Raw genomic sequence first — 20,832 nt, 5'->3', positions numbered from 1 at the left:
GGGCCCTGGCTTTCATGTAGGGCCCGGCTCAGGATTTTGATGAGCTTTGGCCGGGGCTATATGAGCCTTAGCCGGGGCTTTTAAAACTGAAGAGCATCTGCAAATCCTGTATGTTTGGCTATGGATTTAGAGCAGATAGCCCTCAGATCTGCTCTGAACTGCTTTCAGACTCTTAAACAGAGTTATAGGTTTTGCAGATGGAGATAGAGACATAGGAGCTTCATAACCTAGACTCATCACATGAAACAACTAAGTTGAAACTACTTAAACTGAGCTGAAAACTATGATACCATGACAAGTCACTTTTTGCAGCCTGCACTGTCTTCATTGCCATATTCTTAGTCCTCTTCAACTTGGGTATCAATTCTTCTGACTCAGAAATGTCATTTCAATCTGAATGGCTATAACATATGTAGACCTTTTAGTGAGCAAACACAAGAAAGTATCACATATGCACTTTGGACTAACTGGCAACTGTTAAATTCTATGCAAGCTACATTCATTGAATGGCTTTAGGCATTATGTGAAGTAAAGGCAAAGACAGGAGATGACTTTTGAATTGCTGGATGAAAGATTTCCAAAGTTTGGCAGACAAGATTCGAAGCTTTGAGTGATTGGGCTCAGGATGACACAATTTCAATGAGTTAGATCTTTGCCCTTGTGTCTGGAAAAATTTACAGTGGCTAACACTGCATAATCTTTATCTGTATGAGTATTTTATGAGTATTTCATAGGTTTTGGGGAGTCAACCAATCATCTAGTTGTCTTGAACGTATTGTTGTACGGAGTATGCCTCAACAATTGATGAATATATGTTGAACCAATTGCATGTTGAGGCATACTCCGTACAGAATTTACAATGACATCAGATAATTTCTTTGAGTGATATACATAATAGATCAGTTCAGATGTCAGGGAAAAAAGTAGAACAATGACAGAAGTTGAATGCATGGTTACATATGGCAAACATAGTTTGTAATTAGCCATACTGACATACTTTGAAGTTCGAAATTCAAACTTATACAATCTCAATTAGGCAATATTTGACGTGGTCTACATATAGTTAGGTTCAGCCTATTTTAACATCAATCAAGCTTCGGAGATCAAGAGATGTAAGTATGTTACACCAATACGGTTAATTTCAACCGATTCAGATATATGGTCAAAACTTCAAACACTTATGCGGCTTACATCAAATTGGTAAATACCACATGTGTACTGTGTTGATTTCACTAAGCTGTATTTAGATCACATTTAGTTGTGGACTTCAATTACCCATATAAGGAAAATTCGAAACGTTTACATACTTAATAAACATATACTTGACTGGTGATACCCGTTACTTCAGGACATTATGGGCGCATAGTCTGTTAGGTAATGAATTGAGTTTTTATTTACCGAAATGATATAAGAGCTGCGATTGTGATATTTCATCTGCGGCATAGTCATGGAAGAAGAGGGCAACCACCTTATACTTGCTTACGATCATCAAGGAACTTTAAATCATACATTACATGGTGTGTTTGAGTATATAATCTATTTTTCTAGTTTGCTCATGTGTGTCATGTATTTATCTAGTCTTGTCCGTAGACGAAACAGGGCATTTGGAATTACCACAGTCATTTGAAAGATCATGTAAGTGGTACTTGCTCATGATGAACAATGGTTCAAGATATTCAATATTTCAACTAGCTGTGACTAACCACGGAAATTCGATGGAAGAGCAGTCATCTATAACTCAAATTAGTCATCTTCTTGTCATAGATGAACCAAACTCAAACTTAAGCCATACGACGCCCTTGCCTCATAATTCAGTACATTCTACAAATTCCAATGCTGAAAATTTATTGACAAGTGAGTATCAAACCATATCCAATTACATTTGTTAAACAGTATTGTTTGTGACACAACTTAGATGGTACAAAGACATATCCAGAATTATATGTGACTGCATTTGATAGCAGCAATAATGACCAAAAACTTGACAACAAGCATGATTGTCTATCTCGAGATAATCTATATGAAGCAGATTTGACTTGTCCAATGTATGTTGCACTGTGAATCCACTATATCAATGGTTTACAAATATTTTAATTGTGTGTAGCTGCCAAGACATATTGAAAGTATTATTATGTTCTGAATGAACAATTCTTTGACATGTACCATAGTATTTCAGCTCAAACACTCAATCCTTGTGGCCACACAATTTGTGGTCCTTGTGCAGATGAATGGTTATTTGATCAAGCAAGTTTCAGTATCATTTCTATTAACATTCATTGGTTTAATATTTACACTGATAGGGTTCAGAAAGTTGTCCTAATTGTCGAAGAAAAACCAACTATCTGCGGCCTCTTATAAAAAATATCACAGTGAATAACTTTGTGGAAAGCTATATCCAAATCCGTGCTCTTGGTGGTGATAAAGATTGGCAAACTGATGGGAGCAAGCTTGTTGAATGGCTTGAAAGAAGAAGGTAGAGTATAGACTTCACTGATGTAATGTTTGATATCTAATGATCAATATTTAGGCAATGGAAAACAGCATCTGAGTAAATGCAGTAATTTACATATAGGTACAGTATAAGTAGACCAAGTTTTTGAAATGTATCTCAATTCCATTTGCAAGAGCTGTGGATATAGGTAAAAAATCTGACAGAAGTTGAGCGCATTTTCCAGCAGCCAAATCACCCGAAACAATATGAAAATTTTGCTCTCAGCCTGAGCTGTCAGTGTAAAGTGTTATGTAGCCAGGATTTTTCTTTTGGCCCGGGCAAATATAAATGCAAGCACAGCGTTTGGATGTTGATGTTGCTTCCGTGTTCATCACTGATAATGGCTCCGTTGTGTCTATCTAACCAATTGCTGCACCTGATCTTACTAAACAATTCAGCTGGTGGTTGTATTTGATATCATGGATGATGTTATAGAAGATGGCATTTTCAGGGGAATGACATATAACGATGTTGTTGTTCCCCAATTTTTCAGTGATTTGAAAGCTAATGTGATTGTTGAGGAGGCTTAGCTTTGTTGTGAATTATTTCCTCCAGCAGTTGAGCGCACGCTTGAGACAATAGCATTCGGGCGAGCGTTGCAATTGGACGAGGACGCGGACCCAGAGTCACCTACCAGGATAGGTGGTAAATTGGCGCCATATCCATCACATATTCCTGAAGGAGCTTGCGTATGCTTGGCATGATACCTTCGTATGGATAGGAACATTCCACTTATTCTGGTTCTGCTCCCACCTCATTGTCTTTTGCCCACTGCATCTGAAGCTGCCAGTTCCTGCAAACACTCGAGTTTTCGGAAATATGCAGTAGGTGGCGGTGATCCTCCTTAGCCATTCTGCATTATTTCTCATTGTATAATCACATTACTGCAGCTTCAGGCAGGAGTGGCAGCGTTTCGACCTTGTATGATATCCTGATCCATATATTGTAACGGCGCAAGGGCCGGGGGTATCGCAGCGTTGAACTGATTCATGGTTTTTGGCGCTGAATCTTCTTCATCTCTTGAAATGAGCGCAATTTTCTCGCAATAACCCGAACTCATACGGGCTGCTTTCGAGCTTAAATTGTATTCATCCAACCGAATAGTAATTCCCGAATCCTCGTCGATCGGAGTTACTTCACAAGCCTGTCTGTATGTACCTTGTCACGAACAAGAGCAAGAGTATGAACGGGATGTAAGGCAGGCGAGGAGCTCAACCTGTATTACGCAGTATCCTCCGTCTGAACATCAACAATTGTCAATACATCCGTCGTATCTGTAACGACACCGTGGCGTTGCAGACGATTCAGACATCCACATTCGTCTCGATCATCTCGTACTCCTAATATGACGCCCAATTACGATTCGGATGACGATTCCTTGGATGGACTTCCACCTCGCATGTCACCACCAGTAATGATATCCTCTGCCCAGCCAATGAGATAGAATGCATCAATGAGATTTTGACAAACTTGCAGAAAGGATGCTGTTGCGTGTATCACAAAGGACATTGTCGCTGATGTTCAAGGTTATCTTGGCAAAAGCGGAAAACCTGGTCGATATCGTTTTCCGGATTCGAGAATAAGCACCATATGGCCGCCTTTGATATCGAGGTATGACAACAGCATAAGTAGTGGAATGGTAGCCGATGAAAGTTTGGAGAGCTTGATTACACAGGTTAGATTGGAGAACCCTATAGGTTCGAGGAAATTTAGCTAGATAGGATCGAGGGCAATACGAATACTCGAGTGTCAATCAATTTAATTCACGCTTGCAACTCCCGACCTCTGAGCATAACTCAGGTCTCAGTCGGATGACTTCTAAGCATTAATTCTACAACACCAACGATGGCTTTTTTGCTTACGAATTGAGACGAATGATGATCAATTATTGACGCCTACGCCACAAGAGTATCAGCACAATCCCTCCTACAACGATGACGATGATGACAAAGGACGATATCATCTACTACTCATCATCACAGAACATGTATCTGATGGGGACGATGACTCCTTCGACGTCGACAACAGAACGCGTTAGGGGTGAGTTTGATTAAAATATTCCTTTTCCGGCGGAGGTGATCGGAATATGATACGAAAAGTGTATCCGTGTAGGATCACTCGTCCGACGATTGATCCGACAATGCAAGGTAATCCTATGTCATATGATACATTGTTTCGTGTGCTTCTAGGGCAATTCTAGGGAGGCAGGGCCCTCAACTTGAGGCTGTGATGATGCATGTGATTGATTTTCTTTATGGAGCACAGTTGACAGAAGAGCTTGCGAGGGTAGTAATGATAGTGAGATAACATGAACGGACCGAAATCAGCCGATCTAGAAATACGGGCGCTTGGCAAGTAAGGGAGTACCACCAGTGCCACAATTTCTTTACCAGTCTTTATAAGCATCATGTCCATTCGTGGCACTAGTACTAGCACCCCGGAAAGAGAAAAAATTCCGCTCGACGGAATTGTAACAATTCAGTGTAACTGATATATCATGTGACTGCAGATAAGCTATATCAGGCACATCGCCGGTCACATGATATATCAGTCGAACTGAATTTTGATAATTCCGTCGAGCGGAATTTTTTCTCTTCCCGGGGTGACCTGTACTCACTGGTTCCTTACCTTTATATTGTTTTGGCTACAACCTTCGACTAGACCACCGTGTTCGTACCCTCAAATTCTGGAGTCAAAGCTCAAATCTCAGTCCCCAAGTAATTTTATAGCCCAATTGTCATTTCCTTCGGTGATCCATACGTCGAACATGATAAGGCTGCTTATTGATTTACTGCTCTTAGAACGCGCTGTATATCGTCATTTATTGTATAATGGTGACTCAGAACCAAAGAGAGAGGATGGGACAGTAGACAAAGACAGTGATGAAGAAGATAAGATTGGACATAGCAGCGAATTGGTGAGCTTCAATGCCGCATTTGATGAATCCCGGTAGCCTTTAACTAGGTTCTAGTTTGGCTGGCGTCTTGTGCTACGGCCTGGATCAACGTCGACTTCTGTGGATGCTTGTGAGCGTTTACTTGGGGAAATTGGCTATTTTTACCTCCATCATTGGATTCGCCACTAATTCGCTGGAGCGACCTTAGCGTGCGATTTGCTTCCAATGAGCTCGAAAAATCACTTATCATTTCTCCATGGGCCATAGAAACGATATCCCGATTTACCACAATATTCTTCGGTTGTTGCATAGGTACCGCAACAAATTCTTTACATTGATTATATTCTTACAAGCTTTTTCCAGAAACTATAGCATCTCATGCGGGCGTCATCTTTGCATGTCACAGCGTCCTTCGGCTTTAAAATTTCGTTTCTGGCGTTCACAATTTGACATACGCAAAGAGTTCAGGTGCATTAGATTCGGACTATTTCGATTCCGAATCATATTGACATTTTTGTTTAGATTCTGTTCGATTACATTGGCTCTATTCTATCTATCGTTTACTAAACTGTTCTTTGTCTTTCTCCTCACCATTTGGTGCCATTAGGTCCCATTCCGATGATCGTTAGAGACAGACGGCAACATCCCAGTTTAGCAATCTCATACATCACTTACGGTGTGTTAATTCGAGTTTCTTCTTGAAATTGGATCTCGCTGGAGTTGGTACGTGGATATACGTCAAGCATCTTCCACTATTTGCGTTACTCTTTTCAGACGTCTTATCAATGGTTGCGTCTATGACCCCAATACTCACAATGTGTCAAATATTGGATGCTACTGCGGGGATCACTTCTGGAATTGTGAGGTCAAGAAGGGTGCAAGTTATGGGTGCAGTGTGAAACATTTCGTGAGCATTATCGCGTACACTTGATTTTCAGCATCTGATTTTTCTTGCTTGTGTATTGCGTGAACGATCAGTAGTGCATCCTATGTCTTTGGTATTTGTTTCAGAATTTACCTCGGCTTTTCATCTTCCACGCACATGGGCCTTTCCGGCGCTTAGGTCGGGCTCATTGTCGCAGTAGTGTACTGTGCCGGATTTGGTGTTGCGATGTGCTTGTGAAAGCTTGAGTACAAAAAAGAGTTGAAAAGGTTGAAAAACGGGTAGAGCGAGAAGGAGAACGGCAAATGGCGAGGGAAGAGAGGGAGGAATAACAAATAGAGCGTGATACTGTTAGCATGGGATGTGATAGTAGGACAATTGGTCGGAGATGGGCAGAAACCGAGGAGAATTTATAGCGCCACTGTTAACATTAGAAGCCACACCGTCACCATAGAAAGTTCCACTTCCGAGAATTGAGAATAAATAAATTATTATCAGACAGAGTGAACTACTCTAAAGAGCTGTCAAGATGCCCGTAACAGAGGAGAAGGATCCTGCTGACTGGTTGGCTAGATTGCACCGAGAGGATGGCAGCGGGAGCCATAAGGAGAACGGTCAGGGATTAGTGGTAACTGAACCAGGTTAAGCCCGTCAACACAACGCGCCGCTAAGCTAGAGCATCCGTTATAGCGCAGCAGGATCACATAAGAACGTTGTCCAAATGATCGCAGTAAACTATCCTAGCTGATTTGAAGATTCTTTTGAGGGACCGTTTGAGATGGTTACTATCAAGGTCGTCGTCTTGTAGGGGCTGTGAGTCGACGAAGTCGTCAATTCCTCTATCGTCAAGGAATGGGTAGACGTTTTGAGAATGGAATACAAGAGTCATTCTGGAATGGGCACTTCCTGATCAGCTTGTTTACTCGACGATATCTGCCCTCCTACGTATCTCGAGCTCCTGGAGGTTATAAGATGACCAGAGTCAGTCTAGGAGTATGACAACATTCGAGGCAGGCAGAAGATAGAGGAATGTTGATATCCGCAAATTGAGAATAGGTTGTACGTGCTCCAGTAGCCAGTACATCCGACATCTCAATCACCGTAAAATTCCATGTAGTGTAACACGATTAGTACCAACGTGTCGACGCGTCAGTACTCACAGCACTTTTCGCGATCTTCGTAACTAAGCTCTTCGGGAGCTCAAAGTTATCGATGCCCTCTGAAACCAGGTCTTGTTGTTGTTGAGCGGAGAGGGGGCCTGGGTTCTCTTTGCGGGGCATGCTGACTCCAAGATAACAGGTGCAGAGGTGAGCGTAGATAACGCTCAATCAGATTCTGGGAATGTGTGTATATACAGAGAGAGACAGAGCAAGATAAATTCCAAAAGTGAAAAACTGCAATTATGCAAAGTGAAGGATAACAAACTATAACAAATTTGGAGGCTACTATTAGTTCCTACTATATCACGCCACATGCCGGACTACGCTTTGATCTCCTTAGAATGATAATCCCTGGATAATACCCTATAATCCCTTTAGTCAGGTTTAGATCTCTGTTTACAACATGAACCTGAAGATCGTTACACTCCCGGCCCTGATCCTATCCAAACACACCTTGCAGACCAACCAGCAAGCACTTACAACGTTATACGTAGATGACACAAACAGCTAGAATGAATGAGCTACATACGTCTCATCCCAGCTTCGGTCCATCCCTCCTCCCATAGATCTGCGCCAAGAGCCCCAACACACCTTCATCCTCGAGGCTATCTTCGTCCTCTTCTTCGTACACACGCCTCGAAGGCCGTCTTGTGCCGTCGACATATGATGTGTAACGTCGCTCACCGGCTTCAGCCACGAGTTAACCAGACAGTGTTTTATAATTGACACTGGGTAGTACAAGTATTCGTAGATGTAGCGATAAGCGTCGTCGTAGTAGAAGTTAAAAAGATAAAGGATCCTTTCTCCGTCGGCGCCTGCTCCTATAACCTCGATTACTCGTTATATCCATATCCGTTACATATGATCCACCCAATCTACTTCCAACCTCTCCATCCGGACCAACCTCCTCATCAGGTATAACTCCAATCCGTGACTCTTCTAGTTCCGCGTCAATTGACGGTCTTGTTGGTGCTGGTTCTGGCATCACACTCCCTTGTGAGTCACCCAGGACAGCAGTCTGCGCACCCGCCATCACACTGGGCCCAAATATCGATGACGCAGAAGGTCCCGCACGCGGGTTCAATACCGACATTTCCATGATGCTACCACCACCTACCCCTTGTCTTCGCGTAGCATGCTGGCTTTGGAGAAGAGCGCGGTCGTATTCTTGTGCTCTGTCCGCCAGGGAAACTTCAGTCTTCCATGCAGGTATCGGAGAGGGGGGATTCACAGGGTGTGCAGTAAATGGTGATACTCCGGAGCTTTCCATCTGTCGGCGGAGCAATGAGTTCACCTTACGATGTGCAGCAGTGAAGTCGTGTATGCGGCTGAGGTAGAAGGAACCTGAATGGTCTGGTATCCATTCGGGATTGGCAGCCTACAAGACGGGGGTCAGGATTCAGAACTTTCACAGATGGATTAGGCTTGGGCCTTGAAATTGAGGAAACTCTTCTCCATCTTCCCTTCGTTAGATAGCATTCGTTGATCCTCGATCTGGCCCGGGGCACCAAACTGGGAAAGAAGACAGTGTCAGTCAAAGAACATTACGACCAACGACCAGCGAAGACCAAATCCATGCCTTGACGTTGCCATGTCGTTCAAAATTGAATTCAGCAAAACTACAAACATAACCACGTCCATCGACATGCACAGAAAATTCACGGAAAAAATCGATGATGGCAGGTGCACAGTTGGGTAAGGAAAACTATAAAACGAAAGGTGTGAGTACTACAGAGAGGACCTGTTCAACGAATATCATGATCTTCATCGCGAAAAGTTCTCCGAAGTCTTGATGGATCTACGTGCATATAAAATCAGCCAATGAGCTAGAAACATCTAGATGGATTCAGATACCTTCTTACTATGCAAATGTTCCTTCCACTCATCTGCCATGTAGTGAGTGTAATTGAACACATCCGTCATAAGCATCTCTGGATCGAACACCCGATTGTCTTCTGGGATCAAAAACGTCGGGGTCTAACACTATGGCGAGAAAAAGAACAGCGGCAAAGGATCCTGCGATGAAAGCTACAAATCTGTAGTCAATCGTGAAGTTAGTCGTACAGAGGCATGCGTAACGAGTAAACACACATACTGCATGATGATAGTCATCTTTTCATTTGGGAACTGTACAATGTAAATGTTCGCCAATGGGTAGCTCTCATCTAATCGGCGAATGAACAGGTGCGGAAGTTCATTAAACTCTCGGAATTTCCACTGAGCATATGACGTGTACCGCCGGCCACCAATCGTAGAAGGGTCTTTGTGGTATTCCTGTTGTGTTCAGTCAGTCATTATAACATTCGAAGACTACTATGCTTACTTCAAAATATCGGAAGAATGAATACATAAGAAGATACAGGACGATGAAGGGGGCAAATATCGCGTTGAAAATGCCCATGAAAACGAATCGTCGTCCCAGTCTGCCAAGATGTAAGATATATATCTGAACTTGTGAATGATCACGACTAACCCCTCGATAAGGGCCGCGCGATTCTTCGATTTCAAGAACAGCTTCCGCACCCTTCCATGTTTGTCAAATAGATACTCCATAAGACAGAACCCAAAATTCCACTCCAACGCTTGAGTGAGCATCTTGCCTCTGGTCTTGCTCTGATCTTGAGAAACAAATCTCTTGAGCACCGTCGGCAGAGGCACTCGCAAATCTAGCAGGTCTTTGTTAAACAACGCGATGAGGTGGTTTCCTTGTCGCATGATTTTGTTCGCAATATCGTGCGCGTCAAGCTTGGCAGTGGTCGTATCATTACTGCCGACACGATTGGAAGAGATGGCGGTAAGCGGGTTCTCTTCACGAATCATACTTATCCGACGGACGATTTCTCCCCAGGATATTGTCTAGGTGTCTGCCTGAGAATGAAATAAGTTTGTACAGTATTTAGGGAACACGAGACTAGGCCTTACGTCTGGAATCTTGAGAAGATGGGTGTAGAAGTTGTACATGTCGACGAGACGCATAATGCCTAGGACAAAAGTGGCAACCTGCCAGACATAGAAGACAGTAAAGAGGAGGAAGAATAGCAGGGGGAATCCAGAGAACCTAAGACAAATTAGGGCAGAATCCCGCAGCAAAAGATATGGATGACTTACTTCGAAACGCAGTGCTATTGCTTCTGATAATATCATCTGCTTGTCTGGATGAATCCTCGAGTAATCAATGCAACCAATAAGAAACGTGGAGAAACTAATGACAAGGCCGACTGTCCTGCAAAGAATTAGTATCACACCACACAGAAACGGAGGTATGAGACTCACAAAAGATTAAGTCCTCTAGATAAAGCTATACTATATATTCCTTTCCCTTCGTAGTAGAGATACATCTTGTAGGAACGCATCTAAGTTGTACACATTCACCCAATTCCATAATGCACGTTCATAAGCGTCCAGCCCGCGCATCTGCTTTGGACGTTCACGTTCGGAAGCTTGGCTGAATGTGTCACCGGGAGTAGTGGGCCCTTCATCGACCTCTGAAGGCTTTAGAGGTATTGAGACTGTATGGGTAGGTAGCAAAGGCGGTATCTTTCTCCTACTTGGAGCTGAATGTAGAGGTTGTTGACGTCTTCGGGCAGGTTCTTTACCTTTCAAAGACGATGTCGGCGGCTTCCTCGGTCTCTTCAACGTTGCTTTAATCATGAAGCTCTGTGGTACTTCTCCATCCGAAGAGTCATCACCCCGGTTCTGCCCCCGAACGTTTGAATGTGTATCACAAGATATTCGCCTCTTGCTTTGCGATTTGGACAAATTTGCCAATGGCGCTCCGGGTTCTACGTCTCCTTCCGCGTCGCTCTCTAACTGATCCTTTTCCTCCTCCTCCTCTTCGAGAAAAGACTGATTCGCCTGAGTGTAGCCTTGGTACGCTCCTCTACTCACTAGATTCAACATATTCAAGAAGGGTTTCGAACTTGACCCGGATGGAAAAAAAAAGGTTGAGAGGCTTGAAGGGATCGCGAATTAGATTGGCGTGATGAAGACATTGGGAAGTACTGAATGAGTGAACCTCAGCTCTACAGCTTGGCGGAGAGATTCAGAACAGGTTAAGAGGGTGACGTTTTCAGCGTCTAATCCTGCGGAAGCCGTGTGACTATTTCGTGACTTGGGCGTTCTGCACGTGTTCAATTACGTCGAAGTTACAACACAAACACGTCCATCGACACGCGCTATCTAATCCAGGGAATGACATGCTTAATACTTGTATCTATGAAGACTTATACATGACCATGGATAGGGACTTATATTACTTGTACGGAATTCCTAGATGGAGGGTAAATAAAATGCGATCAAGATCACTCTCTGCACAACCAAAGAGAACCGAGGACGCACTCTTTGAAATTCGTCATAAACCGTACTCCTCACATTCTGGTGCGCGTTCTTAATCACACCCATCATATACTCCGCTGCCAGTCGCTCATTTAGCCCTAACGCGTAGCGGTCCCTCAAACGCTTGATTATGCCTTCTCCTTTCAAGGAAGGAAGGCCGGTGCGTAGCATCAGCTGCACAGTATCGACTAGTTGGTCAGCATAAGGGCGAATGGCGAGGAATGCTTTAACGGTCAGATGCTGGAAAAGCTGGTATCCCTGTGAATACCGTCCACCCATCAACACAATCATTTCGTGCTTGAGCTTGAAAGATGATGGCTCGAATTTGACGTCCTATCAAATAACAATCGGTATCACAACTTGCAGATGATCGAAAAACACGACTTACACCTGTGCCAATGTCCAACAGGAAGCCGAAGTCTAGAAGAAAAGATCGTGATTTTCGATATATATAAATTCAGAAACAGACAAACCAATGTGGACGATATGACCTTCGCCGTCTATCATGATGTTTCCATTGTGGCGATCCTTGATTTGCAAAATGTAACACGCTACGGCGTAGGCAGCCATAGACTGAATGAAATTCAACCGCGCGCGCTGGAAGGGAATAGTATCTTGACCACCATATTTAGCCACAAAAAAGTCCATAAATCGTTGACTTTAGCACGCCCCATCTCGTCCCTAGAAGTGGCGTTTGGCACGACATCGATAACACCACACTGAAAGGCCACGAGTCAAAGCAAGAAAATTTCCAAGAAAGCTGTACACTTACACCCGGTGCGGTAGCCGTTACACGATACGGATAAAGATAAAGTGTCAGCCCGACTGAGGTAAATATGTTTTTGAACATCGCGATAACCTGTAGCGCTAGAACATCCTGACGGCAGTCATCTCCGACTTTGAAGATTGTCTGTTGCCAAACATCAAATTCGACATGACGCTCGATTCCATTGTCGCCCAGAGATTCAGGATCCTTCTCAATAGATATGCGCTCCTTGCGAACCTTAAACGTTGCCATGAAGGGGGCCTAGAACAGAGACGCAATCAATCAAAGTGATTTTAATCCATGCAACTCTTCACTAACCTTCGCGTGACTCTGAAGAGGTCTGCCTGATTTCTTGTGTATATCCACTACGACGCCATCAGGATTACTGGGAAGGTATACTCCAACGTCCACTACGATCTTTGCCATCTCTTCGTCGATGTTGGCCTTTCATATTACGTAAAGTTTAATAGAGCTCGAAATCCCAAAGAGACCCTTACTTTTTTCTCGGGCTTCGTCTTCTTAATGAATGGTTTTAGCTTCCCTGAGATCGATGTTACTTCGTTGAAGAAACCAAATTCACGATCGTATAAAGCTCGTGCCTCCCCCGAGAGAGAATTGACCACCCGAGTTGTTATAAGGTCCAGCATGGGTTTCATTGGATCTTCCTGCAACAGCCAACATTCAGAACTCGTTTTCACGACAACGAAAGTGAACCACTCACAATTTCAGCTAAATCATCTTTGTAACAATTGGCTTTCATGTTCCATATGATTTGATGGCAGAAGATCTGCGAAATTTTTGCTGTTTCAAAGATGAATCGAGAGACGTAACCTGCGGAAATTGAAATGTTAAACAGAATGTGTACAATAAATGTAATCCACTAACCAAGTTCATCATATGTAAGAGCCTGGACTACCTGCGGAACGAAGAAAAATGTAAGCTCCACTGGGTGTTGCTCCAATACTCGATGCGCATATTGCAGGAGAAGATGATCGCTCTTGTAGCGTGGTTCAAAGAATGTGTTGGCGGTCACTGGTGGCACAGGTGCCCACAAAGGAAGCAACTAGATGAATCATCAAATCAGATGGGCGTCTCAGGGAAAGGGCAATAGAACCAGCCTTTAAATCACGACGAACTGCTGCCAACTCTACCCCTTCCCCGAGCAGGAAGTTGAAAGCTTCGGGCACATCCAACACATCGGCTGTAGAAGACCGCACGAGTTTGGTCACTTCACTGCTGATGACGTTCGACTTGAAGCGTTCCGTTAAGTAAACAGCAATCGCTGGGTTAAGTTGCCAGAGAGTCCGTATCAAAGCAGGCCACGAGCTCTGTTGTGTGGATTCGACCTTATTACAATCACATGGGTTTGCAGAAATCTCACCTCGATCAATGTCATCCCAATATGATCTGTGCCGCTTTTAAGCTCATTCATTTGGTTGGCTCACACCTTGAGACGGAAAATTTCGTTCTCGACCAACAAACGAAGGGGCTGATTGATGTCCCGACACGGGATGCGTAAACTGCGAGAGCAGATATCAGAACATAATCCCGAAGACGCAGGTAATGGTTTACACGAAGCTCGAGGCGCGAATTGCGACGGCGCGAGACTCGAAACAGTGAGTGTATCACGGATTGAATCTGCTTGCAAATACGACAGGAATTCGGAGAGCACTTTGACATCTGCATCGATTTGAACTCGATTGGCACCGTACGACCATCTATATTCATATTTAGACATGCTTACTCAGAGAGAATCATAATTTATCACATACTGCGGCCGAACAGCAAACCAGGCGTACGCTATGGTATAAAGGCTTTCTCTTATGGTATGCTCACAAAACGAATCAAGATGCGAGCTCCTTAAAGTTTCGAATCCAAACATCAAGAATGAAAATCGGGCTTCGCGAGCTAAAGCATGGGTACTAGCGCATCCATCAATCCCGACTGCAGATGATAATAGTAAGGGTAAAGATTTACCTGAATGACTGGTGTGTCCTAGCTGATCGTGGTACCAGATGTTGAAGTAAGAACATGACACCCGGTCTACGATATCTGGCAGCTTGGAGACGACTAAGAAGTATTTGCGGAACCAATGCATGAGGTGTTAAGAGTCTACGAGCATTAGCAGCACCGAGGTCAATGGTGTCTTTATCAGTAGGACTATAACTGATAGGATGATAGAATGGGTCGTCATAGCTACACAATGGAGTATGTTAGTCCAGAGCGATATTACGAATGGAGGATTATTGACTGACTTTAGATTGGTCGAAAAAATACCTTTTTCGTTTTCGATGGTGTCAGTCCAGGCTGAGAGAAGTTCGCTCATAAGAGCAACTTCGATACTCGGTTTCTCGGCGATGACCCACGTCCAAACTTCAATGGCAGCTGAAATTGAAGGAGGGGTAGACACTTCGAAAGGAATGGATACTAGATAGTGCAATAGCTCGTGATCACTCTAGACTTTGATGAGACTTTAGCATTACGAAGTGCGACAACTTTTTACCTTATTCAACGATATCAAAGTAGCAGCGCACCGAAATAGAAGTCGTTTCAGGTCCTGAACAGTTAGAGTACTGGTTTTGCTGCGTATTTCCTTCATGGACTTTGCTAGCTTTTTCTTCAATGCCATGAGTTCTCCTGAAGGGGCATCTTGGGGGGGAAGCTGCTCAAGTCGGTCGGAGGCTTTAACAAAATGAGATCATGGCAACTTCAATCAAAAGGAGACACCCACCTACACGGCTTGCTAGCCTGAGACCAGCCGCCTCTCCCGCAAAGTATCCCTTGCTGGCGATTTGACTGGCAAGCACTTTGGCTTTATCCGAGCTCCAGTTTGACAATTTGGCCAAAGACGCTATATAGGTACGCCATCAGTAGCAGTATATAAAGCAATAACTAGAGTTTATTGAGTTGACGTTGCACGGGACCTATGGCTTTACCAAACTTCTCAGCGATATATGCACCAAGTTCAGAAGCATCGGAGGAAATTTGACCGACTGCGAGATATTTCTAGTGTATGATATAAGAATATTAACAGACCAGAGTATGTCAGATCCCACCTGTAAGGTTGACTGAAGTTCGAGTGGAGCACGACCAAGAGCAAGTTCAAACCATGTATTGGCATTCCGTTGAAGTTGAACAAGTATTTCGTTTCGAACTTGGTAACTGTCCGGTAGATGAAGCTTGATTTCAGTGCGCCTAGATTCGAACTCGTAAACAGGGTTGAACTATGAAAAGCACGCTTGATAGAACTAGACGAAAAGAGCAACGAGACATATTTCGTCAGTGAACTCATTGTCACAAGCCCGCCGGAGCAATGTCAAAACCTCCAAGATAGCGAATACCAGCGGGGGATCGCACATTAGCGATGGGAAAGATGAAATTAGCCGATTTAAGAATTTTGACGCTACATCTCTTGCTCTCGCCATACGATGGATGCCGCAGATGAGCAACGTTCGGAGTTCGGCCGAAAGTCTTTCCGGTAATGCTTGTTGGGCTGCCTCGGTGTTCAGGTCAATGATACAACCCCGAATGACCTGAATAGTAGTTCAAGAACAGCCAAAGATGTAACTGTAGTAACGCCACACATTTTCAGCAATAGAATCCATACAAGCACTCAAAGCAGGATGTCTGTTTAAGCTTTCGTTGATGAAGTAATAAACGAGAGAAGAGGTGAGGCCTGCGGCTGAGCGCATGCTCTCCATGTCATGCATAGTCAGCAGGAAGATGATTTGACCTGAAGACAATCCACGAATGTCGCTACTACGAAGCGAAATGTGCTTGGTCAAACACGAACGATGTTTAAATATGACCTGTTTAATCAAATGAGCTAAGAATACTTCGACCGGTAGCGAAGAGGATCACCGTATGCGCATAGTCTTGTCGAATGACAGAGTTATACTCCACGTCACTAGCAACGGAATCATGAGATTCCTCCATGACCATCGCGGGTGTTTTTGTCGCGATACGTGCCAAAGCAGGTTTTTGCCAGTCCATAGCAGTGGCCTCTTTATCATCTGTCGTAAAGTGAAATAGTATGCAGAGAAACCACATATTACGGAACAGGGAAACCAAAGTTGGCGACTCGTCGATTGGAGGGGTAAAATCTTCATGTGACAACAAGGCATCGATGGGGAGTAGGAGAGAAGCTAGCTGCTCGATCATATCATCTATCTTACTTGGAAGTCTCTCAGTCTTCGGTTAGTAAGGTAAAAATAAGTGCAGACCTTGATGAGATGATTTTCGGTCTTCACGTTCTGGGTAGCGACGCCCTTGTCAGCAAAGAGCGTAAGAAGCTCGACGAGATATATTTCATAAAGCTCGGGGCGGCGATGCAGTTCTTGTGCCAAACGAGTTTGGGCAGCAAGAACCTAGTCCGCGAGTCAGTGAAATACTACATGACATGAGACACAGCTCATACCATGTTGTTCGAGAATCTTGGGTCGTCAGGGTTGGCTGAGCGGTTGATCATGGAGAATGCTCTGATTATATCAATGAAGGAACTGTCGGGTGCGGATGAAGCAAGGTCAACAAGGTTGTAGGCAATGGCTGCTTCCACAGTTGGTTCAGCAGACCGCAAGCGTTGAAGCAACATTAAGACGGTCAAGCGGGTCATCTAAGTAGCGCGTCAGACCTTTGCAACACCAATAAAGGAGAGACACGACCTTTTCCATGCGAAACTCCAAAGCCAGCCTAGTCACCACAGAAATCGTGCTGATACCGACTAATCTTTTTTGGTCGTCTGAGAGCCCTCGTAAGCCGGTCTCCACGTTCACTACTGAATGACGATCGAGACCCTGATATAATGGATAATTCAGTAAGTGTGAATTACTGGAGCTTTCGTATATCTCTTTGCTGGTTGCGGCGATATAATTGAGTAGCGAGTACATGTTTGACATTATGAGATCATCGCCAGGAGCGAGCTGCAGGAGTTCTGTCAGAAAAAGAGTGTGCAATTTGGAAGAGAATAACTACTCTGATGCATAACGCAAGATATTTGGCGGCGGCGGCTAAAGGTGGAGGTGCTCGAGATTCCGACGCGAATTCGAACTCGAAAATGGGGATAGGCGAGGTGACAAACCGTCTAAGATGAGCTGCCAATTGCGAAGCTTTGCTAGGAAAACTGAAGAAAATTTAAGCATTTCTCGGAACATATATATCAAAGCTTACTTTTGAACGAGAACAATGGTGGCTTTGAGAGCAGCCTCCTGAACAAGATTATCAAAGATCGGAGCTTCGTCACTGAGCAAAAGTAGTAGCCGTTGAAGCAATTTGTCATCGAATTTGCGAAGTACAATTGAACATACAGACGCCAATTTCTAGGGACAATGTAAATGACTGATGTAGATATGAAGCCAGATCAAATCTCACTAGACTTTCTGACATAGTCTGCCAAGCATACGTATCTAAAGAAGGCTCCTGGTCCATTTCCTCAATCTGGACGAGAAGGTCGGTGAAGCATTGCATGGCATAGTCGGTGACGTTATTCAGGGCAGAAACGGTCTTCTGGTCGGCGATATCGAGCTCCATGGCAGCCTGTCGCATCAATGAGTTCCAGGCTTTATTTGCAGCAACAGCTTCTGAAACTCCTGGAACGATATCAGCAGGAAGTGGTGCCAAAACCTGTGCCAATACTGTCCACAGCGTTTCAATTACACAACAAACGATGAAATATCCGCTGAGTGGACGTCCACGGGAAATATATCGGGCAAGGAAAGTTTGAACAGTTGAAGAGTACCCTCGTCGGAATCGTCGGATTCAACGAGGTCAGTGATAAGGTGATTGAGATGGTCCACCATGTCAGGAGAGCACATGTATTTAAGTTGATCAGCGAGCATCTGCCACTGAGAAAGACTCCAAGTGAAACACCTGGAGCTAATGGCTCTGTACATTCCATGAAGGGCCGTTGTAAGTTGGGTGAGGACATCCAATGCTACACTGAAGGATAAGCACTTGCAAAACATCATAGTAATGATATCTCACAATCTCCCGCCTTGATATTTTCTACCACATCGGATATGAACGCGCAAATTGCTTCCGTTGCTGGTGCGCTGGAAATGGGATGTGAGCTCGAGATACGTAGGAAGGCAGAGTAAACAAGCTGATCAGGAAGTGCCCATTCTGTTTGTATCATTAGCACAGGATATGAGGTATACGGGGAGTCGAATAGTACCTTCCCATGATAGGCATTTGTCGAAGTCGATGTCGGGTATGTCGCGTAAAACGTCGATGAGAACTGGCAAAAGGGTATTTACGTTTTCGGATATGTGAGCGTCCGTAAAGTTGACAATGAGTTCTCCGAATGCAATGTTACGAAGAACCCTGGAAGCAGGCTATGTCGAAATTCCAGTGTACAAGTTGGAACAAGTCCGGGAAAGAATACGCACCATGAATGCTCTCGGCAGAGGATTCTCTTTATCAAGTAATGTTTCCGACCTTCCTCCTGTATCAGCCCTCGTCCGAACATTGGAAGCAATGAGTGCATTGGCATGCTGGAGGTCTTCAGGAGCTTCGCCAATATTCAAAGCAATGTCAGACAGAATTAAGATGTGCAGAATAAGGTGAGTTGGTACGACACGAAACTTGGTCAGATTTGAAAAAAGATACATGATATTCTACAGTTTAAACGTTAAGTTGATTGTTTCAATACCCACAAAACAGCGACTGTACCTTCATTCGTACTTCGGTAAACTCTTTGACCACATTTTTCTTGCGTTGAAGGTAGCGGAATTGTTCGTCAAGCTACGTCACATCGTTTACATTATTACATAGCGCCTGAGTATATGTTCAGATGTTGGACCTACAATGGAGACAAGCTCGGTCCCAATGTCAGGCATGTAAGGGTTGAGGGTAGCAACTAGTCAAGAATAATGAGGTAGTAGATCCGTGCGATTCTTGGGAACCTGTCCAAGATACTACAAGAGATGAGCGAACGAGCGGTTGTTCAGGATCGAGTCTCGCTACCTTTATGAGCCGTTTTCGGGCGGCTTTCGAGTTCAAAAATACAGATTCAACAGCAGCTTGATCAATTAGTGTGCGATTCGTTGCGTCTGGAAAGCGCGTGAGGAGCGCTGAGAGCAGCTGAGATGGCCCCTGAGGAGTAAGGTGCGGAGAAGCAGGTGAACTAGCGACTCTGGGCGTGCCTGGTGTGGGAACACTATTTCAAGCATATTGACGACTTTGGAAACAGGGAAAAAATAACGCACTCATCCTCTTCGTCCATAGAGTGGGTATTCTCTGAAATACCGTTCTCGCCTCCCAATGTTTGCAACTCTTCATCCAGCTTTCGCAGCTCCTTTTCCTGCTCGATGGCCTTCTCCGCATCGTCGTCCGTGGCTTTATCTGCATCGTCTAGTCCTAGCACGTTTTTTGGAACGAAGTCTTTGAGGTCTTGAACTTCTTCGAAGAATTTCCTCTCTTCATCATCTTCCCATTTTCCTCCGGGAGTGTATATTTCGTCCAACTTTTCTCCACCAGGATTATTTGAGCTGCTGATCCCAATTTGGAGACTGTCGGTCTTGCGTGCATTATTGGGAAGATCAGGCAGAGGCAAACACAAGAGCTCAGAGAGTCTGACGCATTCATTGAGACGACTGCTTTGAATATACCTATTCTCGACTAATTGATATCTTTCATCGAGCATTGGAGGAACAGGTTCGGGTTGGGATGCGGATAATGATCCAGATTCGGTTTCGAAAGAGATTTGTTTTGATAGACCAGTGGGTAACAGACCGAGGAAAGGACAAGCATAGGATTTGAAGAAGGTGGTCAACAACGGCAATGAAGACAGTGTAGGGTCATTGGATAGCTGAGAGGATTGGTAAGTTCGTACTTTCACGGCGTAAGTGACTAAACTCACCATTTCCTTCATTGCCCTCATGATTTATTCTCCTCCCGAGCGCAGCGGATCGTCACGGATAACTCTGACCAGTGCGAGTTCAGAACATATGCGGAGTACAGGGCGCCACCGCACTACTCGTGAAGAGTCCTCTTTTTCCCGCTCTTCGGCTGTGAGAGTCGACAAACTAGCTCGACATGAGACAGCCAAAGCGGAAAATAGTAAAGAGGCTAGCTTCGAAGTAAATGCGGTGGGAAACCGCAGATGAAGTGCAGAGAGGATCTGAACTGCTTGAGTTTAGGACATGACGTAGATAAGACGGGCGTACCTCGACGGCGCTCCATACGTCTCTTTCGGTCTTGCACCTCGATATTTCATCCAGATAAACCCCGGCAATCTGATCCAGATACTTGCTAGCGAGAAAGCGTCGATATCTTTGATAATTTGTTCACGATTATCGCTGGCCA

At 44.3% G+C, this 20,832-nt stretch overlaps 4 protein-coding genes across 4 annotated transcripts; 1 reads left to right on the top strand and 3 right to left on the bottom strand.

The window, feature by feature from the left end:
• Positions 1 to 2,157: 2,157 nt before the first annotated feature.
• Positions 2,158 to 2,477, top strand: C8R40DRAFT_1034875 (uncharacterized protein; the record flags this gene model as incomplete). The annotated part of the gene is made up of 2 exons (XM_046223463.1): positions 2,158 to 2,254; positions 2,308 to 2,477. 2 exons carry the CDS (start codon positions 2,158 to 2,160, stop codon positions 2,475 to 2,477), a joined length of 267 nt encoding a protein of 88 aa, XP_046090752.1.
• Positions 2,478 to 3,383: 906 nt separating this feature from the next.
• C8R40DRAFT_1165908 (uncharacterized protein) lies at positions 3,384 to 4,000 on the bottom strand (the record flags this gene model as incomplete). The annotated part of the gene is made up of 3 exons (XM_046230769.1): positions 3,384 to 3,639; positions 3,717 to 3,831; positions 3,886 to 4,000. The coding sequence occupies 3 exons, from the start codon at positions 3,998 to 4,000 to the stop codon at positions 3,384 to 3,386; spliced, it is 486 nt and encodes a 161-aa protein (XP_046090751.1).
• A 6,733-nt stretch (positions 4,001 to 10,733) lies between these two features.
• C8R40DRAFT_1158339 (uncharacterized protein) lies at positions 10,734 to 18,661 on the bottom strand (the record flags this gene model as incomplete). Its single annotated transcript, XM_046229722.1, has 31 exons — positions 10,734 to 11,285; positions 11,769 to 12,098; positions 12,154 to 12,155; positions 12,239 to 12,362; positions 12,425 to 12,484; positions 12,538 to 12,792; positions 12,850 to 12,975; positions 13,029 to 13,196; positions 13,253 to 13,362; positions 13,417 to 13,594; positions 13,668 to 13,877; positions 13,913 to 13,954; positions 13,979 to 14,051; positions 14,106 to 14,249; positions 14,304 to 14,453; positions 14,509 to 14,727; positions 14,787 to 14,986; positions 15,035 to 15,213; positions 15,263 to 15,382; positions 15,444 to 15,537; positions 15,588 to 15,755; positions 15,798 to 16,064; positions 16,116 to 16,340; positions 16,393 to 16,722; positions 16,755 to 16,898; positions 16,949 to 17,143; positions 17,193 to 17,450; positions 17,503 to 17,650; positions 17,698 to 17,846; positions 17,899 to 18,266; positions 18,511 to 18,661. 31 exons carry the CDS (start codon positions 18,659 to 18,661, stop codon positions 10,734 to 10,736), a joined length of 5,739 nt encoding a protein of 1,912 aa, XP_046090750.1.
• On the bottom strand, positions 18,180 to 19,300 carry C8R40DRAFT_1200842 (uncharacterized protein). The gene is given in 5 exon segments (XM_046233119.1): positions 18,180 to 18,460; positions 18,511 to 18,648; positions 18,668 to 18,860; positions 18,915 to 19,142; positions 19,198 to 19,300. Coding segments are annotated over 4 exon segments (429 nt in total). The 5' UTR covers positions 19,204 to 19,300; the 3' UTR covers positions 18,180 to 18,460; positions 18,511 to 18,646.
• Positions 19,301 to 20,832: the final 1,532 nt, after the last annotated feature.

This window comes from Lentinula edodes, assembly GCF_021015755.1.
Source record: "Lentinula edodes strain Le(Bin) 0899 ss11 chromosome Unknown C8R40scaffold_3, whole genome shotgun sequence".
NCBI lineage: Eukaryota > Fungi > Basidiomycota > Agaricomycetes > Agaricales > Omphalotaceae > Lentinula > Lentinula edodes.
Note: the sequence above shows the minus strand (reverse complement) of the source record. Positions and strands in the feature narration are given on the sequence as shown.

What these genes read in the sequence shown, in the direction of transcription:
- C8R40DRAFT_1200842 (XM_046233119.1), bottom strand. An exon ending in CTCTGCCGAGAGCATTCATG is followed by an intron (nt 18,861 to 18,914) that starts GTGCGTATTCTT and finishes ATTTCGACATAG; the next exon opens with CCTGCTTCCAGGGTTCTTCG.